The sequence below is a fragment of the Dipodomys ordii genome, unplaced genomic scaffold (assembly GCF_000151885.1).
Source record: "Dipodomys ordii isolate 6190 unplaced genomic scaffold, Dord_2.0 Scaffold22, whole genome shotgun sequence".
NCBI classification, from domain to species: domain Eukaryota; kingdom Metazoa; phylum Chordata; class Mammalia; order Rodentia; family Heteromyidae; genus Dipodomys; species Dipodomys ordii.
The window spans coordinates 15,361,176-15,385,845 of NW_012267238.1; the positions used below are offsets into that span (position 1 = coordinate 15,361,176).

The 24,670-nt window shown below is 35.5% G+C and overlaps 1 protein-coding gene across 1 annotated transcript in view; it reads left to right on the forward strand.

Annotated features, from left to right (window-relative positions):
• The window catches only part of Tmem135 (transmembrane protein 135), a 229,500-nt gene that overhangs the window by 21,694 nt on the left and 183,136 nt on the right, over positions 1-24,670 (forward strand). The window contains exons 2-4 of the mRNA XM_013014094.1: positions 1,495-1,622; positions 3,567-3,659; positions 18,598-18,631. Of these exons, the coding sequence (XP_012869548.1) occupies positions 1,495-1,622; positions 3,567-3,659; positions 18,598-18,631 (255 nt within the window). The remainder of the gene's footprint in view (positions 1-1,494; positions 1,623-3,566; positions 3,660-18,597; positions 18,632-24,670) is intronic.

Here is a 24,670-nt window from a genome sequence, read left to right on the forward strand (position 1 = left end):
TGGTAGCAAAATATTCTTTCTTCTGACCTGTGAGGATTGTTCTGATTTTCCAAATTCAATTCATCTTCCCTTTGTACAAGACTTCTACCCACATATGAGATTTATTCTACTAAGTTTCCACAGCACTGTCTATTGCATTACACTTAATCACTCTTTAATATTGATATCCATATTTTGAGCATAGTATGATTTATATTCTATACAAGGATAGGCTGAACAAGAGTCAGGCCAAGTCTGTACCCTGGTATTTTCCTGGTTAATTGTAGTCTTGAAGACTTTTCTGCCCTAGATGGCTTTGTATCTTGATCCTCTGAGTCTCAGCCACTGAAGTAGCTAGGATTATAGGTAAGACTACTAGTGACAGCTGGCTGATTTTTTTTTTTAAATAAAAGGTTCATATCATAAACTTCCTCAGTCCTCTAATTACTTGGTTCTGTTTCTGAGTTCTGTTACCATGTGGTATATACATTTATTATTATTATTTCTGTTGATTTTCTTAATTTTTTTCTCAGCTCTACTAGAGGACAGATATTACTTTTGTTACTTTTCATATTTCTAGCTTTCTTTTTTTTTTTGGTCATGAGGCTTGAACTCTGGACCTGGGTGCTGGCCCTGAGCTTTTCAGCCCAAGGTGAGCGCTCTACCATTGAGCCACAGTCCACTTCCGGTTTCCTGGTGGTTAATTGGAGATAAGAGTCTCACAGACTTCCTGCCCAGGCTGGCTTTGAACCGCGATTCTCAAATCTCAGCCTCCTGAGTAGCTAGAATTACAGGTTTGACCACCGGCCCTTGGCATATATAATATATATATTAATATATATAATATATAATATTATATAACACATAAAATATATTATATAGTATGGTATATATAATATATAACATATATAATATAATATTATAACTATTATGTTATTTTATTATAATATATTATATATAATATACCAATATATAATATATGTTATAATATATTGTATATTATAATATATAATATATATTATATTATAATATACCATACAGTATATTGAATAACAGATTTTTTTTCATTGCTTTCTATCACTGAGGTAGGGTGATTGTAATGTGATGGATTTGTTATAGCATTGAGTTTCTATTGAATTTTTCCATTTAAAATATAGTTAATATTTCAACTTAAGATTTTTTAAGGCATTAGAAATATTTAACACATGAAACTGTCATCACATGACCCATGTTAAAATTTATTGGCGTATATTTCTCTGACAGTAAATTTAAATGACTTCGTATTTATTCTGGAATTTTCATTTTTACAGAGAAGACAGTAAAATGCCATGGTTTTGTGTGTGTGTGTGTGTGTGTGTGTGTGTAGCTATGGCCTCGTGTGTTAGGCAGGCACTTAAACTCAGAGCTATATCCTTAACATTTATATATCCCTTTCTTCATTCAGTAGCGTTCATGTATGAGCTAATTTAAGTGGGAACAACTGTTTGGATTAAACAAAAACCTTTCTCTTTCCAGATTGCAGCAATTCTCCGGAAACGAAAATTAGACTATTATTTATACAGGCTACTCCCTGAGATCCTGCAATCCGCTTCATTTCTGACTGCTAATGGGTCCTTGTATATTACTTTGTTTTGCCTTTTCAGGTTGGTACCCATAATCAGCACTAGATATAAATACAGATTTCTATGTTGAAATGTAAACAAATGGATGTTTGCCTAACTATTGTTTAGGTCATTGTTTCTGTTTTTTTTTTTAAAGCTCTGAAATGTCATTTATCTCAGAAAGTTAATGAAATCAGGACCTTCATGGCTCTAAGTCTGAAGATATGATATAAACTTGAAGTTATTGGTATGATTATATAGGAAAAATGCTTTAATATGTCATTTTATGAGGCTTGCTATATTTTCAAAGTTGATCACGAAGATGTTTTAGTTTTTCAGTTTCATAGATCAGCAGTTCAAAGCATCAGTCTATGAAATGGCTTAGGAATGATATGCAGTGAACCAAATTTGAATGCAATATGAAATACACATTTGTGTATTAGGCAGTGTATTAACTGTTGGTTTATTTTAGTGATGGAACATTTGTCCGGATTTAGTCTTGTATATGGTATCTATCTATGCTGCATTCTGCTTCTTGAGGTTCTGACAAAAGCAAAATATATAAGTAGATACTTTAATTTTATTTAAGCACTCGTTGCTAAACTAAACTGATTTGCTTCCGTCAAGTTAAAAATACTCAGTTCACATTATCCTCATCTGTGCGCTGTCCACAGTAGCTGTACAGATTTTATCTCAGAACTTTAGTATTTATGTACTTTTAAATAATGAATAAAATAACTGATAAAGTTTCTATACTGTTGAGCAAATCATGTCTTTAAAATTGACTTGGAATTTCTGTAAGGAAATTACTTTGTAAGGTGGTCTCCTGAAGTTTCATAGAGTTGTTACAAGTCTAAAAATAAAGTTTTTTTTGGGGGGGTGGTCTGGTTGTGGGGCCTGGGCGCTGTCCCTCAGCTCTTCAGCTCAAAGCTAGCGCTCCACCACTTGAGCCATATTGCCACTTCCAGCTTTTTTCTTATATGGGCCTCATGCATGCAAGGCAAGTGCTCTACCACTGAGCCACCTTCCCAGCCCCTAAAAATAAAGTTTTTAATAACCTCTGTCTCTTTCTTTTTTGGTGCTTGTTCTGGGACTAGAACTTAGAACCTGAGTGCTGTCTGTCTCTTAGCTTTTTTGATCAAGGCCTGGCACTCTTATCACTTAAGCCACACCTCTACTTCTGGCTTTTTGAGAGGAAAATGTCTCAAGAACTTTTTTGCCTGGGTTGGCTTCCAACTGAGTTCTCAGTCGCCTGAGTAGCTAGGATTACAGGCATGAGCCACCAGTACCTGGCTACAGTGTATTTTGTTATGTTCTATGAGCATGTTTGCCTAAGTTGTAGTACCATACAATTCTTAACATTAAGATTTGTGCCCTTTTTGAAAATTTAAATTGGTTTATTTTTTGAATTATCGTCAAGTAGTAATATAAAGGGATTTAATTCAACATGTTCATATTCTTTCTACAACTAACCCAATGAGTCAGTTTTCCTTTAAATTTTACATTCAGTAATAATAACTCTCTGTAGATTTTGTATTGGAGGGAAAACTCCATTTTTCTCAGGCAGAAAGTTCCCTTCCTCCTTCCTTCCTTTCTTTCTTTCCTTCTTTCATTGAAGTTTTAACAAAGATTTATTTTAGTATAATAAGATTATTTTAGTATAATAGGATAAAGTAGGGAGTAATATATTCTAGTAAATGCAAAATGATATCCACAGTCAATTAAAAACTAAAAGAAGTAATGAAAGAAAAATATCAAAGATTGTGGCATGTCATATTATGTGTTAAAAAATTGTACATGCAATAGAAGTAATGATGTGATAACAGCTCACACTGGGAATGCTAACTCTGCACCCTGCCTGGCCCTGGGGAGAGTGGCAGTGTATTTGAATGTGAGGTATGATGGGATGTTTGGATGGAGGGGCACTGCAAAGGGAAATCTTTCTCTGTAATAACCAAAATAACCAACAAGGAATTTGAATTTCAGGAAGATACTTGGAAAATTCTACTCCTGGACTCCTGGCTTTGGTGCCGCTTTACCAGCATCCTATGTGGCCATTCTAATTGAAAGAAAAAGCAGGTAAAATTTTATACATCTACATTAATAGAACTGCATACCTAGTAGGAAATTTATTGCTCATTACTTATTATAGTCTAGGGATGAGGAATATTTCTAGACATATTTTCTTTTAGTTCTGCAACATATTTGATTGAAAATTTTGTAGTAGCATACTTATTAAATCCATAAAATACCGGATGCTGGTGGCTCATGCCTGTAGTCCTAGCTACTGAGGAAGCTGAGATCTGAGGATCACTGTTCAAAGTCAACCTGGGCAAGGAAAGTCAGTGAGACTCTTATCTCCAATAAACCACTGGAAAACCAGAAGTGGCGCTGTGGTTCAAACAGTAAAGTGCTCACCTTGAGCTGAAGAGCTGAGGGACAGCGCCCAAGCCCAGAGTTCAAGCCCCACGACCGATCAGAAAACAAAAAATCCATAAAGCATGGAGATATAAATATTGATATTAGAATTATAGTAACTTCCGTTTATTAAAAATTATTCTATGTATGGCCTAGTTAACACATGACATGGCAGATTCTAATGAAAGATTTATTTTTTTGGGTCCGGTTGTGGGGCCTGAACTCTGGGCCTGGGCGCTATCCCTCAGCTCTTCAGCTCAGGGCTAGTGCTCTACCACTTGAGCCACAGCGCCACTTCTGGCTTTTTTCTTTTTGCTTATGTGGTACTGAGGAATCAAACCCAGGGCCTCATGCTTGCAAGGCAAGCACCCTACCATTGAGCCACCTTCCCAGCCCCTAATGAAAGATTTTTCTTTGTGACAGTACTGGCGTTTCAACTCAGAGCCTTGACTTGCTAGACAGGCTTTCTAACGTGCGAGCCACTATGTCAGCCAGGGATGATTTTTTTCAATAGCTAGAGTATCATTATCATATCTGAAAAAATTAATAATAGGTTTTTAGTGTTATTTAAATCTGTACTTTGTTTCAGGTCCTTGAATGGCTTCTGTCATTATTGATGCTCTAGTTGTTATTTTGCATAGTATTAGGATTGAACTCAGGAACTTGTACATGCTTAGGCTGATGCTTTTAACACACCAGCTATGCCTCTAGCCCTGCTTTGTGTTGGTTATTTGAAGATGGATGCCAATGAACTTTTCTGTCCGGGCTGACCTTGACGTGTAATCCTCCAGATCACAACCTTCTGAGTAATTGGTATTACAGACACAAACTATTGGCTCCCAGCATTATTATTATTATTATTGTCAGTCCTAGGGCTTGAACTCAGGGAATGGGTGCTGTCCATTAGCTTTTGTGCTTAAGGTTAGCATTCTGCCACTTCAGCCGCAGCTACACTTTAGGCTTTTGAGTGGCTAATTGGACATAAGAGTCTCATGGACTTTTTTGCCCAAGTTATTTTCAAACTAGGATCCTTAGAACTCAGTTTCCTGAGTAGCTTGGATTATATGCTATATGCATGAACCACAAATGTCTGCCTAGTTATTATTATAATTAATGCTTATTTTTTGACTAGTTTTTCTTATTTAAGTAGTTGTACAAAAGAGTTGCCACTTAAAATAATTTATGAATACAAATTATCTTTAAGACATTTTTTATTCATAAAGTATTAAACATAAGGGTTACATTTATGTAAGTCAGGCAGAAAGTACACTTCCTTTTGGACAGTGTCACCCCTTCCCTTGCTCTCTCCCAGTTTCCCCCTCCCATCCCACCCACAAATTATATAGTTCATTTTTAACATGATGTCCAGTGAGTACTGTTGCTACATTTGTTTACTTTGTCCCTCTATTTCTGTGCCTCATCTTTTATTATCAATGGAAAATGCTTCCCACTAAAGACCATTGAGAGCTCTAGTATTCAGTGACCTTTAGTGGGAAGCATTTTCCATTGATGAAAAAGTAAAAGGGACAAAAACTGTTATACTTTTAGTTTAAATAACTAGTTTCCTGAGTTATTTCTTATTGCTATTGTTATTGTAGTTGAGTTGGTTGGTTGGGTTGATTGGGTTTTGCTTTTGTTTTTTTAAGACAGAATCTTGCCCTGTAGGCTGTACTAACCTGGAACTCATTATGTAGTAAGGCATATTGTTTTTAAGGCATTAAACTATTTTGTTATTAACTTTAAAATTTTCTATTGGAAGTAATAAGGTTCCCTTAGAATGCAGCAAGCTTGTATAAACTCTTCAGACAAACAGTTTAAGTTATAAGCTTTGGCTAGGCTGGGTGCTGGTGGCTCACACCTGTAATCCTAGCTTCTCAGGAGGCTGAGATCTCAGAATCACTGTTCAAAGCCAGCCAGGGCACAAAAGTCTGTGAAACCCTTATCTCCAATAAACCACTCAGAAAACTAGAAGTTGCTCAAGTGGTAAAGCACTAGCCTTGAGCGGAAAAGCTGAGGGACAGCGCCCAGGCCCAGAGTTCAAAAGACCCATGACCGACCAAAAAAAAAAAAAAAAAGCTTTGGCTAAAGAATATTTTATTGGGTTGAACAAGTTTACACTCCCACCAACAATGCAGTAAGGTTCCCTTCTGTCCACATCCCCTCCAGCATCTGTTGTTTTTAAAGTTCTTGATTTTAGCCATTCTAACTGGAGTAAGGTGGTATCTCAATGTCGTTTTGATTTGCATTTCTTTTATGGCTAGGGAGGTTGAGCATTTCTTCATGTGTCTGTTGGCCTTCCTTCTCCTCTTCAGAGAAGTTTCTCTTTAAGTCTTTCGCCCACTTATTTATTGGGCAGTTGTTTCTTTGAAGATTTGTTGTTGGGGGATTTAATTTTTTGAGTTCCTGGTATATTTTAGATATGAGACACTTGTCCGTTGTATGGCTAGTAAAGATCTTCTCCCATTCCATGGGCTTTCTATTGATCTTGCTAGCTATGTCCTTTGCCATGCAGAAGCGCTGCAACTTCATGCAATCCCATTTGTCCAACCTTTCTCATAACACTTTGGAAAGTAGTATGGAGTTTCCTCAAAAGACTCCACATAGAGCTCCCCTATGGCCCAGCAATCCCACTTTTGGGCATTTACCCAAATGTTTACAAACAAGACCACACTAAAGCTACCAGCACGACTGTTTATTGCAGCACTATTTACTATAGCTAAGATATGGAACCAACCCAGATGCCCCTCAGTAGATGAATGGATCAAGAAAATGTGGTATATATACACAATGGAATTCTATGCCTCCATCAGAAAGAATGACATTGCCCCATTTGTTAGGAAATGGAAAGACTTGGAAAAAATTATATTAAGTGAAGTAAGCCAGGCCCAAAGAAACATAGGTCCCATGGGTTCCCTTATTTGCAATATCTAGTATATGTCTGAGTCAAGCATAAAAGGTCAGATAAGGTCAGATAAGGGGAATGAACCCTAAGATATGTATTCAAATGTTTTTTTTCTTTCATGCGATTCTTTCTAACACATTTATAAGATTATTTCTTTGTTGCTTTGTATGTCCCTCCACCACAGTATAACCCCTGCTTTCACTGTATTTGATATCGGTATAATTTGTGGAAGGGAAGGGGAAAAATAAATCGTTTAAATAGGGATACATGTGGACCCATTGCAACAATGAGATATATAAGTCGTTATGTCAAAAAATGAACTTTACAACTTTGGTGTGTGTGTGGGGGGATTGGGTGGGATAGGGGGAGGATGAGAAGGGATGGGAAGGGGAAACAAAGGAGGAGGCTACAATGCTTGATAATAAATATACTCATTATCTTGCCCATGTAATTGTAACCCCTCTGTACAGTATTTTCACAATAAAAAAATAAAAATTAAGAAAAAAGGAATATTTTATTGGGGGCTGGGAAGGTGGCTCAGTGGTAGAGCGCTTGCCTTGCATGCCTGAGGCCCTGGGTTCGATTCCTTAGCACCACATAAGCAAAAAAAGAAAAAAGCCAGAAGTGGTGCTGTGGCTCAAGTGGTAGAGTGCTAGCCTTGAGCTGAAGAGCTGAGGGACAGCGCCCAGACCCAGAGTTCAGGCCCCATGACCAGACCCCCCCCCAAAAAAAAATATTTTATTATTTTTGGCATTGAGAAACTTACCAAGTTTTGTTCCAGAAAATAAAAATGAGGTAATTTGTTCAACTTTTTACTTTGCAAAGATACTTATTAAGATCTTTGATTTCCTAGTAAGAGTATGAGTAGATCTTATCAGATAACCAAATGTTTAGTTGAGCCACCTGAAGCCATTCTTTTTTGTTTGTTTTAATCTTGTATTTATTTATTCTGCTGGGCTGGTGATTGACCCCAAGGTCACACTCAGCCTGGGCAAGCACTTATCACTGACTATATCCCTAGCCCCTATTTTTAATATACTTTTCTAAATGTAATATTTAATTTTTGTGATCTTTTACTTTGATACATGATGATACTTTTACATTATTAGAATTGCTAAATTCAAAGAACTGGTTGATGTTATAAGCCCTGTAAAATTAAGTTAGTCTTGCCAGAAACATAGCTTACTACACCCAAGAAGGTCGTAGAACTGGGTAGGTATGTGTGGACTCTGGAGCTTTACTGTCTGGCTGAAGAGTCTGGTTATGCAACTTACTGTGACACGTCTTTGGCTTATTCCTTATTTAAAAAATGGAAATAGTAGTAAGTGCTGGTGGCTCACACCTGTGATCCTAACTTCTTGGGTTGCTGAGATTGCTGGGATTGTGGTTTAAGGCCAGTCAGGCAGAAAAGTTTGTGAGACACCTTGTTAATGAAGAGTTGGACATGTTGGCACTGGACTGTTATCCTTGCTAGCTGGAAACCTAATAGGAACATTGAACCTAAGTCCAGGTTTGGAGAGGAAGTAAGACCTTACTCCAAAACTAAACAGTAGAAAATATGACTAGAGACATTGCTCAGTAGTTAGAGCACTTATTAAGGGCAAGGAACTAAGTTCAAACCCCAGAACTGCCAGAATAAAATGAAATAGTGATATGTTACTTATCAGGTTTTCAAATAATTTATTCAAACAATATATTTAAAAATATAGGGCTGGGAAGGTAGCTCAGTGGTAGAGCGCTTGCCTTGCATGCATGAGGCCCTGGGTTCAATTCCCCAGCACCACATAAGCAAAAAGAAAAAAAAGCCGGAAGTGGTGCTGTGGCTCAAGTGGTAGAGCGCTAGCTTTGAGCTGAAGAGCTGAGGGACAGTGCCCAGGCCCAGAGTTCAGGCCCCATGACCGGACCTCCCCCCCCCCAAAATATTTAGCATCTACTGTTTTTCTTTTTGCTTATAGATAATGAGTTATTCTGGTGATTGCAAATTTATCAGTTTTAAAATATAAGTAATTAGTTTTGAAAATATGTGTTGAAAATATTTATATGCGAAACAGAACATCCTTTAATCAAGTATATCAAGGTTGACTAGAAGGTTTTTGTAGATATTTCTGATACTTTTGAAATGAATACTTTCGTAACAACCAGCTAGTCAAAAGTTGTTCACATTTTGCTGTTTTTACTTTGTATGTAAATTCATGCGTATGTGTATAGGGTGCATCATATAGAAGAAGCATGTGGTAGGCCTCATGACATTTCACTCCTAAAAGTTAGCATGCATTTTCTAAAATAAGGATAGTTTGCTATGTAATTACACTACCACATATGAAAACGAACAATTGTTAATACTGCCTAGTCCATAGTCTCCTAAAATGGCTTTTTTGTCTGCTTCTTTGAACCAGAATGTAGCCACAATTTATATATATTTTTATATGTCTTCATTGTCTTTTAACTTAAATCTCCTTCCCCCTTTTTTTTTATTGAAGTGATAAGGGCAGTTGTCTTGCATGTAATGTTTCTGGTATCTTCTGTCATTACATTATTTACTGGTTCATTTATCTACTTCTTTCCCTGCAAACTTGAGGCATTATCTGAAGGCTTGAGTTGATTCACATTAAGCATTCTTTGTAAAAATGCACTTCATAGGTAATTTTGAGACAATTGATAAAGAAAGGTATGTAGCTTGGTGGGTCCAAGTTGAAGATATGAGGATGGTTGTGGTCATCAGATCTTATCAATGTATTTTTTATTCATGATTGGAATGATTGAATGGTAAGTTTGCTAAAATAAACTTGTCTTCATCATAATATCAATATTTGTGATATTAACTTCTCAATCTGTATCTTTATTGGTATGATAGCCACTTCATAGAATATGTCATTTATGTCACTCTTCTTTGTTCTAGCTGAGTTTATGTTGCTGTGTATATTTTGGCCTTTGAATGGGCCTGGTGATTCTTTTGGTAGTAGTTTTAAGAAGTTATCAGTGTTCTCTATGGAAATGAAATGTTTAGAACAAGTAAATATGCAGAGATGTAAAAGTGACCAGTTTTTAGTTGACAATGAAAAGCAAGATTACAACGATACATATTGTCAATGACATCATTATACTAAGTAAAAGAAATCTGCCACCAACACCAAATATTTTATGAAATTGCTTACTTTAAGCTTTCAACTTGTGTTTTTATTATTTTTCTTTACTGGGGATTGAACTCAGGGCCTTGTTCTTGCTAGGTGAGCTCTCTACATATGCCATCATATTACTTGCTTTGTTTTATTATTTCTGTATTCCTTCTTCTTTTGCATTACTGAATACTTAAAATTCTTTTTTATTTAATTTTTAAATGTTTAAAAAATTTAATGATTTCTCTGTAGAGAAATATACATGATTAATTTAGCATCTGGCTTCTTAGCATTAATATTTTACCATCTCTCAAGTTATAGAAATCAAAGACTGTAGGATGTTAATTTTTTAAAAATAATATTAACCTAAATACTAAATAACCTAGATACTATAACACTAAAAGTAAAAGTTTATAATTTATATTAAAAATGAAATTTTTTAGAGCAAAAGGAGAGGCTTCCTAGAAGTGTGATGTTTGTATGGATTGGGTTGTTAGTTTATTTCTGTTTTTGTTGACTTTTGATAGCTTAAAAAATTTTAAAGCTTTTTTTTTTATTTAAATTTTTTTTGGAGCTAATTTTTGAAACTTTTTGGTTTATTTATAAGTTGTCTTCTTTGTGTAAGGTAGTACCTTTTTTTTGCTCTGAAAAAGTGTACTTATCACAGATTTGTTTCGAGATTTTATTAAATATCAAGACCATTAATAAATTTAGGTAATTTATAAAGATTGAACTTACACATGTCTATATTGTTGTACTTATTGCAAAATGAAGTATATTAATGTTTTTATTGTAAAAGGAAAAATTTATAATTAGGGCAATAATTCACAAAGAAATCTGTGATACACTGATAGAAGTTCAAACTAGGTAAATGGAAACTTGATTCCTCATTCTGAGGCAAGATGGTGGTTGAGTAAAATTGGAAGTTTTTTTTTTTTTTTCTGTTTAGCTGTAGGATACATGGGAATAGGAGAGGACAGCATAAGAAAAGATTTTCAAAATAAAGTAGCAATTATCTATGGTTTAAAGAAGTATTTGGCTGCTTATTTGTTGTACTTACCAACCTGATGTGCACAGGGGTATATGTGCATAAGGTTTTCAAAGAACAGTGTATAGTTCTATCTTTTCTCAGTACATATTAGCATCAGAAAGAGTGAAAGAAGCATAATATAGAGAAGTAACAACTGTATGCTTTCAAAATTGCAAGTAGTGATTTTTCTACCTTTTATACTTCTAAAGGTCTATTTAATAATGAAAATTTTACTCTGCCGTTGTATACATTTGTAATCATTTTGCAAAAAGTACTTAATAATGAAGTGAGACATACAAGCTAGCTCTCTAACCTCTGCATTTTCAAGATACCTTTGATGAAGATATCTTTATATCCATGAGAATGTCTTCATTCTTTTATTAGTTTAATTAACTCTTATTCCTTCCCAGTTTTGTATCCTCTTTGTAATCCATGCTGTTCATCCACTGTCTGTCCCTCCTTCCAGAGTTAAGCTTAGTTCCTGATACCTAGTTAGAAGGGAAGCTTCCTTAAATCTTAATTGCATCGTTGTGCAGTTCTGATAAAGCTTTGAAGTAGTTTCCAGGGTTGCTAAAAAAATTTGTACCACAAAGAACCAGCAATGAGTAACTCAGCAGGAAGCACTGGTAACATCAAGTTTATCCCTAGGAGGGCTTTTAAGAACTAGTCTTCACCCTGCTTTGTTTGTGGTTCTGAAAGACTTGTTCTGATGGATTTTGTTTTGTAGAATTGCAGTGGAATTTGCTTTGACATTTAGGATTAGTTTAGGTAAATTAAAAACTGCCTTGTACTCATTAACCTGGATTAAAATAACAAAAATATCATATTTATTTCAGGTGTATTATGGGTTAATAAAACTCATAAGCACATGTCAAAATGAATAAAGTATGTAATTAGAGAATATCACCAATTTGCTATTAATTCTTGACATCTTTAAGTTTCATCTTTTCTGAGATGTTTATTCTGTATTATATACTGAATAAAATTGAATATAATCTTGTTTTTGCTGTAAACTGAAAGCTTATCTTGTTCATTCTTTTACCTTAAGGGAAGTATTTTATATTCTTCCAAAACTTTCTGACAGACGAAAATCGATTGTGTCTTGAAAGATTTTCTGAAATGATTAAATACATCTCTTAATACAATTACAAATATTTAGGAACTTTCATTATTTCTTAAAATTTTTTGTGAGCATCTAAATATTACATAGGTACATATAGAATCACATGAATTATAATTTGGAATTACACTTGGTAGTGACCTCAGTTATGGAATGTATTGTACAGTGTCATTTAATTTAGAGGTTAGTTAAAGCATATGTACACTATGCACTAAAGTTTTAAAAAGAAACTCTCAGCTGGGTGCCGGTGGCTCATGCCTGTAATCCTAGCTACTGAGGAGTCTGAGATCTGAGGATCATGGTTCAAAGCCAGCCTGGGCAGGAAAGTCTGTGAGACTATTTTTTTTGTGTGTGTGTTCGATCGTGGGGCCTGAACTCTGGGCCTGGGTGCTGTCCCTCAGCTCTTCAGCTCAAGACTAGTGCTCTACCACTTGAGCCACAGTGCCATTTTTGGCTTTTTCTTTTTGCTTATGTGGTGCTGAGGAATCAAACCCAGGGCCTCATATATGCAAGGCAAGCGCTCTACCACTGAGCCACCTTCCCAGCCCTGTGAGACTCTTATTTCCAATAAATCACCAGAAAACTGGAAGTGGCACTGTGGCTCAATTGGTAGAGTGCTTGCCTTGAGCTGAAGAGCTGAGGGATAGCACCCAGGCCCAGAGATCAAACCCCAAGACCAAAAAAAACAAAAACAAACAAACAAAAACCCCCAACAAAACCCCAAACCCCTCTCATTATTGAAGCATTGTTTGTTAGAAGGTAATAATGCTTAAAATTTGAATAGAATGAGAGGTTGTTAATGTACTCTGATGTTCCTCAAAGATTCTTTTAATGTTTAATTCTTTTTATAGCTGACTTTTTAGGATTATACTTTTGGATATGCATTTCCAAATACATTTTAAGAAAATACTTCTAGATATGCATATAAAAGGGAAAAAGAGAGGGAGGGAGAAAGGAGAAGGGGTGGGCTATATCATGGGATGAGAAGAGGGAATAAAATAAACTAGCAATTATATATGGTTTAAAGAAGCATTTGGCTGCTTATTTGCTGTCCTTACCAACCTGATGTACATAGGAGTATATGTGCATAAGGACATTCTATGAAGTTTAAAAAGTTACTTTTTGTCCTTCTTGTCACTAGCCCCTCCCCTTTAGTCCTCTGCTCCCCTCTGTTCTCAGTGGTATTCCTCCCTTCTTGATTTTTAGAGAGGTTTTACCTACTTGGAAGGGTGTGGCCTCAGATTTAGGATAGATACTATGAAAGGTTAAATACAAAATGACTGTTTCTCAAGTTCTTGTGATACTATAGATAATTTGAGAAGTGATCAAGTTGTGACTGTGTACAGTTAGAAAATTGACATAGGAGAGGATGAAGAATTGCACCAAGGGAATCTTCTCAGGAGGAGTGTAGTGTTACCATTGATTCTATCATAATGCTACACAGATAGTGTCCTCTGTAACATTTTTGAGGATATTGGATGTGATTAGAGTAAATTGAATATAATATGTAAATTGAGTTGTAATGTGATAGAATAAATTGAAACTTGAGACCAAAATAGGGTCTTAATTATAGTATATTATGTGTCATGTAATTATATATAATCATATGTAATAATATATAATATGTGATTATATATTATATAATGTATTATAATTATAATACATTGTTTATAACAATACATTGTCTGCTTTTTCACAAAAGTAAGAGTAGATCTAAACTTTACTTATCCTCTAAACACAGAAGGCTGTTAGGAAACTATATTAAAATCAGCCTAGTCAATTCTAAATGAATTAAAGACCTCAGTGTTAAGACCAGAATCCATGAAAATATTACAGGAAGGGGTAGGGAAAACAATAGGGCTCCTAGGCACAGGGTGGAAATTTCCTAAGTAGAGATTTGGAATCACAAAAAATAAATGAAAGACTAGATAAATAGGAGTGCATCAAACTGAAAAGTATCTGCATGACAAAGGACAAGGCCATAGCTAGCAAGATCAATAGAAAGCCCACAGAATGAGAGAAGATCTTTACTAGCTATGCATCAGACAAGGGCCTCATATCTAAAATATACTTAGATCTCAAAAAAATTAACCCTACCCCCTAAATAAATCTTCAAAGAAACAACAACCAACTTAATAAATGAGATAAATACTTAGAGACTTCTCAGAAGAAGTAAGAATGACCAGTAGACACAGGAAGAAATTTTTATCTCTGGCCATAAAAGAAATGCAAATCAAAACAACCTTGAGATTCTACCTCATCCCAGTTAGAATGGCCATTATTAAGAAAATTAACAATAGCAGATGCTGGTAGGGATGTGGGCAAAAGGAAACACTACTGTACTGTTGGTGGGATTGTAAACTTGTTCAACTACTCTGGAAAGTAGTATAGAGGTTCATCAAAAGTACATAGAGCTTCCCTGTGACCAGCAATTCCAAGTCTGGGCATTTATCCCATAGACCACAAACAAGGTCACACTAAAGCTATCAGCATAGCCATGTTCACTGTAGCATTGTTTACAATACCCAAGATAAGAAATCAACTCCAGATGCCTCTTAATGGATGAATGGATCAAGAAAGGTTGGTGTATATGCACAATAGAATTCTGTGCTTATGTCAGAAAGAATTATATTGCACCATTTGTAAAGAAATAGAAAGACTTGGAAAACATATTAAGCAAAGTGTGATACCCAAACAAACATAGGTTGCATAATTTCCCTTATTTGTTGTAACTAGAATGTACCTATAAATCTATAAGTAAATACACTGAATGGTAAAAAACAAACACACTTAGACATTATAAAATTATGCAGGACAGTGAGACTGAAGGAGGATATGCCTAGGAGAGGATCACAAAGGTTCAATAGCTATGTGCATATGATCATATAAAATTATATTTATTGAAATGAACTCTTAGCAAATGGAAACAAGAGTTTTTTTTGTTATTTTCTCTCTTGTTGAAGTTGTTTTGTGTACCTTTTGTCTTGTATGTAAGTTTATCTGTTTTGGGGAACGTTGGGGGGCACAGAAATGGTGGGACAAAGGGTGAACAAATGCAGCAGTGATACTCAGTAGACACTGTTGAAAATGAACTATACAACTTGTGGGGTTCAGTAGGGAAAAACTGGGAGAAAGCAAGAGAAAGGGTGACATTCAAAAAGAAACGTACTCATTACTTAATTTATGTAACCCCTCTCTATATCACCTATACAGTAACATTAAACAAAAACAGCTTGAATCACATAACTTAAAGGCACCTTAGTAGTGTAACCATTTTCTTTTCTTTTTTTTCTGGTTTCATATTTTTTTAAAATACTTTTTTATTGTAAGAATACTATACAGAGGGATAACAGTTACATGAGCAAGGTAATGAGTACATTTCCTATTAAGCATTGTTGCCTCCTCTAGTGTAACTGTTTTCTGTTGGAGCAACAAATGATTGGGTAGAGTGAAAGTATTCTCAGATGAACTGACACCTAATTCCAGCTTGTCTTTGCTAGGTCTGTATTTGTAAGGACATCACTTGTTTTCTTCTTGGTCTTTAGATTGTCAGCATAATAGCACCGCCTAAATTCTTAAGAGGACTATTCGGAGGGTAAATCCTGATTTCATATTGATAGACTTTATATGCAATCTAGGTCTTTCTCTATCCTTTCCTTTTCCCCTTCCCCTTCCCTTTTCCATTTCCCCTTCCCCCTTTCCATTTCTTTTTTTCCCGGTTGTGGGGCTTGAATTCAGGGCCTGGGCATTGTCCCTCACCTGTTTTGCTCAAGGCTAGCACTCTACCACTTTGAGACACAGCTCCACTTCCAGTTTTCTGATTGTTAATTGGAGATGAGTCTCACAGACTTTCCTGCCCGGGCTGGTTTTGAACCACAATCCTCATGACTCACCCAACTGAGTAGTTAGGATTATAGCTGTGAGCTACTAATGTCCAGCATGGTTACTTCTTTACTTGTTATTGAGTTGGAATAATTCATTGGCCTCCCCTCCTTCTACTGGTTGCCAGTATCTGGCATAAAATAACTATGTTATGCTTCTTTTTCTAAGGTTGAGTTTTTAGAAACCTTTTGCTGGTTCTGTGTCTAGTAATTCCACAGTCATTTATTTCATGCCTCTTAGAAATGCCAGGTACTTTTTCCAGTTTATGGAAATGTCTTCACAAGATTATCTTCGTAATTAAAGATAGTTTAATTTTCAGACACATAACATGAATGGTGAATCATTACTGTTGAATACTATAGAGATAGAGTGAATGATGGAACTGTAACTTCATTACAGTTGACGATTGTAGAATAAGGTTGGTGGAACAAATGTGTTTTTTTTTGGGGGGGACTGAACTCTGGGCCTGGGTGCTGTCCCTCAGCTCTTCAGCTCAAGGCTAGTGCTCTACCACACAAATGTGTTTTTTGTTAAATAGCATCATCCTTATTAGTTTACTTAGTAATGAAATGTATTATCAAGTACTACCATTGAAAGCACAAAAGTATTTTTATTTTTATTTATTTAGAAGTATTATTTGCAATATTTTTCTTTATAACAATACAATGAGTATCTCTTTGAGAAGCATTTGATTTTTCTTTGTTCTGTCCATGTGTGTGACTTGGCTATTCATTTTTCTATATATGATTTATTTAAAATAAGTGATATTAGAACATCTTAGATTTAGAATTTGCTAGTGACTGGAAAGTTGTAATGGATTAATAAGGGCAGTTTCAATCTGTATATAGAAACCACAGTATTCTCTTGGTGAGGCAGTTGGATTCTTTTTGATAAGATACACTAGAATCTGCTAGGAGGAAAATTACCTAAAAGGTGTAATACAGTGAGGTTTGGGTTCTGCATTCTTTCAACTTACATATTGATGAGAAATATACATTATTTCCTTTAAATAAAATTTATTTAAAAAAGTAGCTAACTCATCATTTAATGAAGAAATGACAGAATGGCAGATAATTTAGAGTTATAGCAGATAATTTAGAGTTAGTTAACTGGAACTCTGCTGTCCTGTGTTCATTCAGCACTGTTCATTTAAATTATACTGCCTCTATGTGGCTTTGGAAATTCTAACAATCTTAGTAAGCTGTTTTGAAAAATAAACAATTAGGAACATGTATGAATGTGATATGAAGAATACTTCACTGATAACATTTACTCATAGATATGGCACGCTATTTAGATGAAAGTGATCTTATAAAGTGTTCATCTTTCAAAACTCAAATTCTTGAACTCTGTTTTTTTTTTTTTTGAGTCTGGTCATGGGGCCTGAACTCTGAGCCTGGGCGCTGTCCCTCAGCTCTTCAGCTCAAGGCTAGCACTCTACCACTTGAGCCACAGCGTCACTTCCAGCTTTTTTCTTTTTGCTTATATGGTGTTTAGGAATTGAACTAGGGCCTCATGCATGCAAGGCAAGTGCTCTACCACTGAGCCACCTTCCCAGCCCAAATTCTTGAACTCTTAAAACATGTTAAAACCTCTTTACTAGAGAATAAGATATATTTCATTAATTTCTTATATGCTGTGCAAGTTAAATTAAGAGCAATTCTAATCTTTGACTTTTTACATGGGTTCTCATTAAGTTTCATAAAAAGGGTATTTTCCATAAAATAAATGTTTATATACTTTGGTTTGTCCTTTCATGTTAGAAAGGTCCCTTGATTCCCGACTTAACAATGAAATTAAAACCAAAGTAACTTAGTGTAATTTATAATGAAATCTAATAGAGCAAACCATTAATTTTTCATTAAACAAATAGAAAACTTGGTTTTTAAATTAATTTGCCTTTAGTCTGAATTGTTCTTGACTTGGCTTTTGGCAAAATCAATACTGTTTTTAAATTAAGCTTGCATTAGTTACGGGAGGGGATTTTGCAGATTTTTGTTATATTTCTATACATAGTTACACTTTACTCAAGTCAGTCTATCTTATCACTTGCCTTGTTCTCTCTCTTCCCTAAATGAATTCTTTTCTAATTGTACAAAGGAGTTTCATTGTGGTACTTTCATACATGCATATAAGATGAATTCTTTAGAATGCAGCAAAAATTAGATACAGTGATTCATGGCTGTCATGCCTGCAGTCCTTGATGGAGGCAGAAGTTTGAGATCAGCCTAAGCAATATAGTGAGACCCTGTCACAAATAAACATTATCTAACATAGAGTAGTGACACATTATACTACTACTCCTAATAACAAATGTAACAAGAAGGCAGTATTATTGACCACTAAGCAGAGTGCTTAATTATCACTGATCTTATTTAGATTCAGCTATTAGGGCAATAAAAATCTTGGTTTAGCACTATTAGTCTATTTTTCTAAAATACCAGTATGTTTCTCAATTCCTGACAGTGTTATCATAGATTTCTGAAAAATGATAAGATAATTAAGTTCTATCAGTACTTAATCTTGTTCTTTCTTTAAATTATTTGCAGGAGAGGGCTGCTCACAATTTATATGGCCAATTTGGTAAGTAAATTATTTTTTTTAACTTTGAGTTTTCTCTATAGGCTTTAAAAATTAATTCACTTAAAGAAAATAAAGGAAAAATCAGCATATATCCCATGTCTATTTTGAAGGATGGACTTACATGTTTAAAAAAACATTGATACCCTGTGATTATGTTCTGTTATATAGAATTAATCTTCATTTATTTTAAGAGGAAAGCGATTCACAGTCAGTGCTTTTTGTGATTCTTTTTGATGTTTACTACTTCATCTTAGGTTATATAATCTATGTATTTAACCATAATTAGCTTTATTTCTACTGCCACTTCTTTTTTATTTATTTATTAAAATATATTTTCATTGTGAAAATACTGTACAGAGGGGCCACAATTACATGGGCAAGATAATGAGCACACTTCCCATCAAGCATTGTAGCCTCCTGCTCTGTTTCCCCTTCCCATCCCTTCGTATCCTCCCCCTTCCCCGTCCCCCCCCCCCACCAAAGTTGTAAAGTTCGTTTTTTCGACATAATGACTTGTACATCTCATTGTTGCAATAGGTCCTCCTGTATCCCTGTTTTAACATTTTGTTTTTTCCCTTCCCCTCCACATATACCAACATCATATATAGTGAAAGCAGGGGTTGTGCCATGGGGGAGGGACATACAAGGCAACAAAGACATAATCTTATAAATATGTTAGAAACAATCTACTGCCACTTCTTGAAGGAGAAATGATGGGATGATATACCTCCCTAAATGTTAAAACAGTCACGCGCTTAAAATAGAATTAGCCTTTTTTCCAAATTGCCAAGTTTATAGAAATGAAATTAATGTTACCTGTGTGACATTATTTTTTTTCTTTTTTTTGGGTCTGGTCATGGGGCCTGAACTCTGGGCCTGGGCACTATCCCTCAGCTCTTCAGCTCAAGACTAGCACTCTACCACTTGAGCCACAGCGCCACTTCTGGCTTTTTTTCTTTTTGCTTATGTGGTGCTGGGGAATCGAACCCAGGGCCTTATGCATGCAAGGCAGCACTCTACCACTGAGCCACCTTCCCAGCCTGTGTGACATTATTTATAGTAATATGTAACCAATGTTTTACCACTAGATTCACCAAATTTACAACTTAAAAACATTTACATTATAATCTTTCAGTTTCTTTAACAGAGTTGATAGGCATAAAGCAACTCAACTAAGAAAATATAAATATTTACCTAAGGGTAGATTCCCTAACAGAGGACTATATTACAGAGATGCATATAGCAATTCATTTCAGTGGTAAAATAATTTTCTTCAATACCATATATTTCCATGTTTTAGTTAGATGTGTTGTATGCTGGGAAGTAACATAGCCCTTGAACTCATGGAGTTTGCTGTCTAGTTGATAATGTCCTAGTAGAGGAGAAGGACTGCAGGATAAATTATGTGATATTGTAAGAATCATAAGAGTAATGCCAAACTGATGGTTGGGAGGGGATGAGTCGTAGAAGAGTGGGTCTGATCCTTTTTGGGTCATACTCCTGTTTGAGGATCTGATAACAAACATAGTCTTCATAGAAAACTGCTCAAGTACAGAAAGAAACTCAAATCTCCATGCAATTTCAGAGGCTTCATGTACCTCTGATTAAAGTAAGCCTAGGATATGCTATAAGTTATTTGAAGATTGTGCTACAGAAAACTTACAGAAAAAGTATTTGAAACTTTTATTTGCAATGAGATGGAAAATTCAGGACATGGGGAAAGTAGATACTTTGTCTTTATTCTTCTTGAAAGATAGGTCAGAAACTTGTTCAGTTTTACTTCTCATTGTACTACAAACTCTCAAGTAGAGTGCATTAAAGTTTGAGAAATACTTATTTGAATTAATAATATTTCTGGACATGGAGTTCTAACTTGACAGTGATCTAAGGATGATCACCTAGTTTTGTTTTTTTATACATGCCGTTGGAATTTGTGGTCAGTCTGGTTTTTTTCATTTAGTTAGTATCTCTTTTTTCTCAATTGTTTTAAAAAATTTATGTTGACTAATTGAAGTAGGCTATATTTCTCTACATAGAGACTTATATCCATATTTCTGTCTCCTTATTTTCCACTTGATCTTTTTTTAATGGCCCCTTAACATTGCTCCTTAACAATTCTGAAGAGAATTTTGTTTCTCTTCAGATTGTCTTCAAGTTACCTAATCTATTTACCTGTGTATGCAAGTTGGAGATTAAACCCAGGGACTTGTATTTAATTGCTTCTTAATGTAGTCATTAAACATTTACCTTGAATGATATGGTAGTTTTAATTTTAAAGAGATGATAAATGTCAGACATAACAATTCAGGAAAATTATGTAATTTCATAAAATAATCCTCTAGTATATTTTGGAAATACTTTTTTTTGGTCATTTATTGCTTATAAATGGCCTGGTGTGTGTTTGTGTGTGTGTGTGTGTGTGTGTGCGCGCCCGCGTGCGCATGTGTGCGTGCGTGTGCATGTGCATGCCTGTGTGTGTGTGTGTCTTGAGCTTGAATTCAAGGCCTCATACTCTTGCTTGGCTTTTTCTGTTCAAGTCTGGGGCTTTGCCACTTAAGCCACACTTCTACTTCTGGCCTTTTGGTGGTTATTTGTGATAAGAATCTTATGAATTTTTTCTGTCCAGGCTACCTTTTAAAGGGGGTCTTCAGATCTTAGCCTTCTGCATAGCTAGGCCTGCATGAGTCATTGAGGCCTGGTTTAAAGCATCTATTTAATCATATGATGATTTTATAGTTTCATTTTCTATGGAGAGAATAAAAATATAATTCCATCTTTTGTTCATACATATGTTTTAAAATGGTTTACATATGGAATATTTAAAACCATGTGATTTAGTGCACAGATCATTATGTTTTAAATTCAGCTATAGATAGTACTTCTAAAGCACAGGAATTCTAAAATAATCTGTATTATAAAATTCCACAAGAAAAAAACTTACAAATTTGTTCCATTTGTAATACTTATGTTTGCATTCACTTCATTTTCTTGAATGGAACATAGTTTCCTTTTGTTAACTAGACTTTGATAAAAGTCAAGCCCTCTTCTTACTACTTTTCATTTCTAATGCTTGGAAGAACTTTTGACAGCCTGTCTTAGGCCTCTGCATTTTCATTACCTCTGCATTTCAGAGTTTAGCCTACTAGAATGTCCATATGTAGTCTGGCATGGCCTCTGATCTTTCTCTCTTGTATTATGACAGGGTAAATTGGCACAAAGAATGGTAGCTTATTCCTGGACTCCACCCTTCCTTGGACTATTAGGAATCAATTTTCTGGAAAGTAGCTTAGTGAATATATCTTGCTCCAACTGTGCTCTGCACAGCAGTGTGGGGGGTGTTGGAGAAATCAGAACCTAAAGTGGTAATTATTGTCTGGTAAAAATGCTTAAGTTTGTCAAGGTTTATAAAATGTGACTATTTGAATGAATGATGTAGGGCTCTTCTCAAGACTTGGAAGAAATGTGAAGCTGAGTGATCTGTGCCTCCTTGGCCTTTTTCCAGACTCTCTTTCCTCATTCTCTGTGCCTGCCACATTGCCCCTTCTGGTGAAGTACAGCAAGCATACTTTCTCTCAGGACTGCTATTGGCTGTTTTTGGCCTCAGATAAGTGCTTGTCTTGCTCTTTGCTGAGATGCCAGGTTTTTGAGGCCTTCTATATGCATCCTACATGGAATAACACTCACCTTCAAGCTGCCTACATTTTTATACTCCCAGTCCATTATTTTTAATGGAATTTATCAATATCTCACTCTCTCTGTCCCATTGTTTTATTTTTCCTCTGGGAATTTAAGCACTATGAAGAGTTTTCATCTGTATTGTACATTACTGTGTCATGCCTAGAACAGTGCCTGACATGTACTGTTTGTCACACTTTATTAAATGATCCTTAGGACTCTATTTATTGAAGAAAAGGATTTAGGCTGGTGTTTGTAATATAAGCTATCTAGGAACCAGAAATTGGGAGAATTTCAGCTTGAAGTCAGCCTTGGTTAAATTATAATGAGACCCTATTTCAATAAATAAGCTGAGTTTGATAGTCAAACAATTGATAAATCTTGGTTATATATTATCTGTAGTATACAACAGAATGAAACAAAACAAAATAGAATAAATTTTCTCAGTAGTCTTGCTATCAGGCTGTTTTTTTAAAAAAAGTTTTTAAAAATCTTTAAAATATAATACCTGTATATTAGAATGATACTTTTCATATATTTTCTGGCTACTCACATGCTTTTTTTTTTTTACAGCACATAGTGTATACTTTAATACTCAGTTAAATTATAAGCAAACCTCAAAACTTATGTGTTTGTCTTTTAGGACATAAATTGTCTTGTAATTTTCTTTTTAGGTTTGTTTAATAAACAGCATTGGAAAATGCACTTAACCATTAACTGTATGTTAAACCTTTTATTGAAATAAATGCAGATTGATATGCAGTTGTAAAAAATAATATAGGAGTTAGAGATGGAATGATTGTGGGTACAGGACAACCCAGACAAAGTTGGCAAGATCATATCTTAGAAAGCAGGGCTGGAAAGGTGGCTCAGTGATAGAGCGCTTGCCTTACATGCATGAAGCCCTGGGTTTGATTCCTCCGCACCACATAAGCAAAAAGTAAAAAGCCGGAAGTAACGCTGTGGCTCACGTGGTAGAGTGCTAGTCTTGAGCTGAAGAGCTGAGGGACAGCGCCCAGGCCCAGAGTTCAGGCCCCATGACTGGACCCAAAAAAAAAAAAAAAAAGAAAGAAAGAAAGCAAGCTACACTGGGGGGCTGGTTGCTTGGAAGTTGGCGATCAGGATTGCAATTTGAGGTCAGACTGGGAAAACATTTGTGAAATTCCATCTCAACAAATGGTTAGATGCTGTGATATACACCTGTCATCCCAGTTACGTGGGAACTTGAGATGGGGATGATTGTAGTTGCAGGCCTGGACCAAAAAAAAAACATATATCAAAAGAACCAATCTCAACAGAATGAGCTGGCTATGGTGGCATGTATCCACTATCCCAGCTATGGCAGAAAGCATACAGGAGGATTGTGGTTCAGGCCAGCTGTGCAACAGCAAGATCCTATCTCAGAAGTAACCAGAGCGAAAATGGCTGGAGGCATGATTGAGGCATTAGAGCACCTGCTTAACAGCTGACAAGTCTTTAGTTTAAACCCAGTACTGCCCAAAACAAAACAAAACAGAAACCCAAGCTAGGCATGTTGGCATGTGCCTGTATCCGCAGCTATATAGGAGGTAGATGTAGGGCAGTGGATGCGACTCTGGTAGGCAAAAAGCACTAGACCATACCTAATGCAAAATTTGCTGGAAGTGTGGCTCAAATGGTGGAGAGCTTGCCTGTCAAGTGTTAAGGTCCTAAGTTCAAATTTTAGTACTCAAAACAAAATTCCCAAACCCTAGAAATGCCTTGTATTCCTTATCCATTTTCTACTATTCATAGCATCTTACAATCCTACAATCAGAACCAGAATATTAAATCTTACAATCAGAACCAGAATATTAAATTGACATAGTTATGATACAGAACATTTCATTTCCTTCTTTCCTTCCTTGCTTGCTTCCTTCCTTCCTCCCCCCTCTCTCTCTTTCTCTCTCTCTCTTTCTTCTTTTTTCTTTTCTTTCTCTCTTTCTTTTTCTCTCTCTCTTTCTTTCTCTCTCTCTCTTTTCTTCCATCCTTCATTTTTCCTTTTTTCTTCCTCTCTTCCTCTCTCTTTCTCCCCGTTTCTTTCACTTTCACTTTCTTTAGGATTTGAACTCAGTGCTTGCTCAGCTTTTTAGCTAATGCCTCACCCCAAATGTCAGTCATCCTAAATGTCACTCATACTGCCTTTTTACTGCCCCACTGGCTTTCTTTTCTTTCCTACCCACTTCTAGTCCCTGATAACAGTAATCTGTTGTTTATCTCTGTAATTTTGTTATGTCAAGTTACATAAGTAGAATCATATAGTGTGTTACCATTTGGGATTAGCTACTTTCATTCAGCACAGTACTGTGGAGATTTGTTTATGATGATGAATGTGTCACTAGTTTA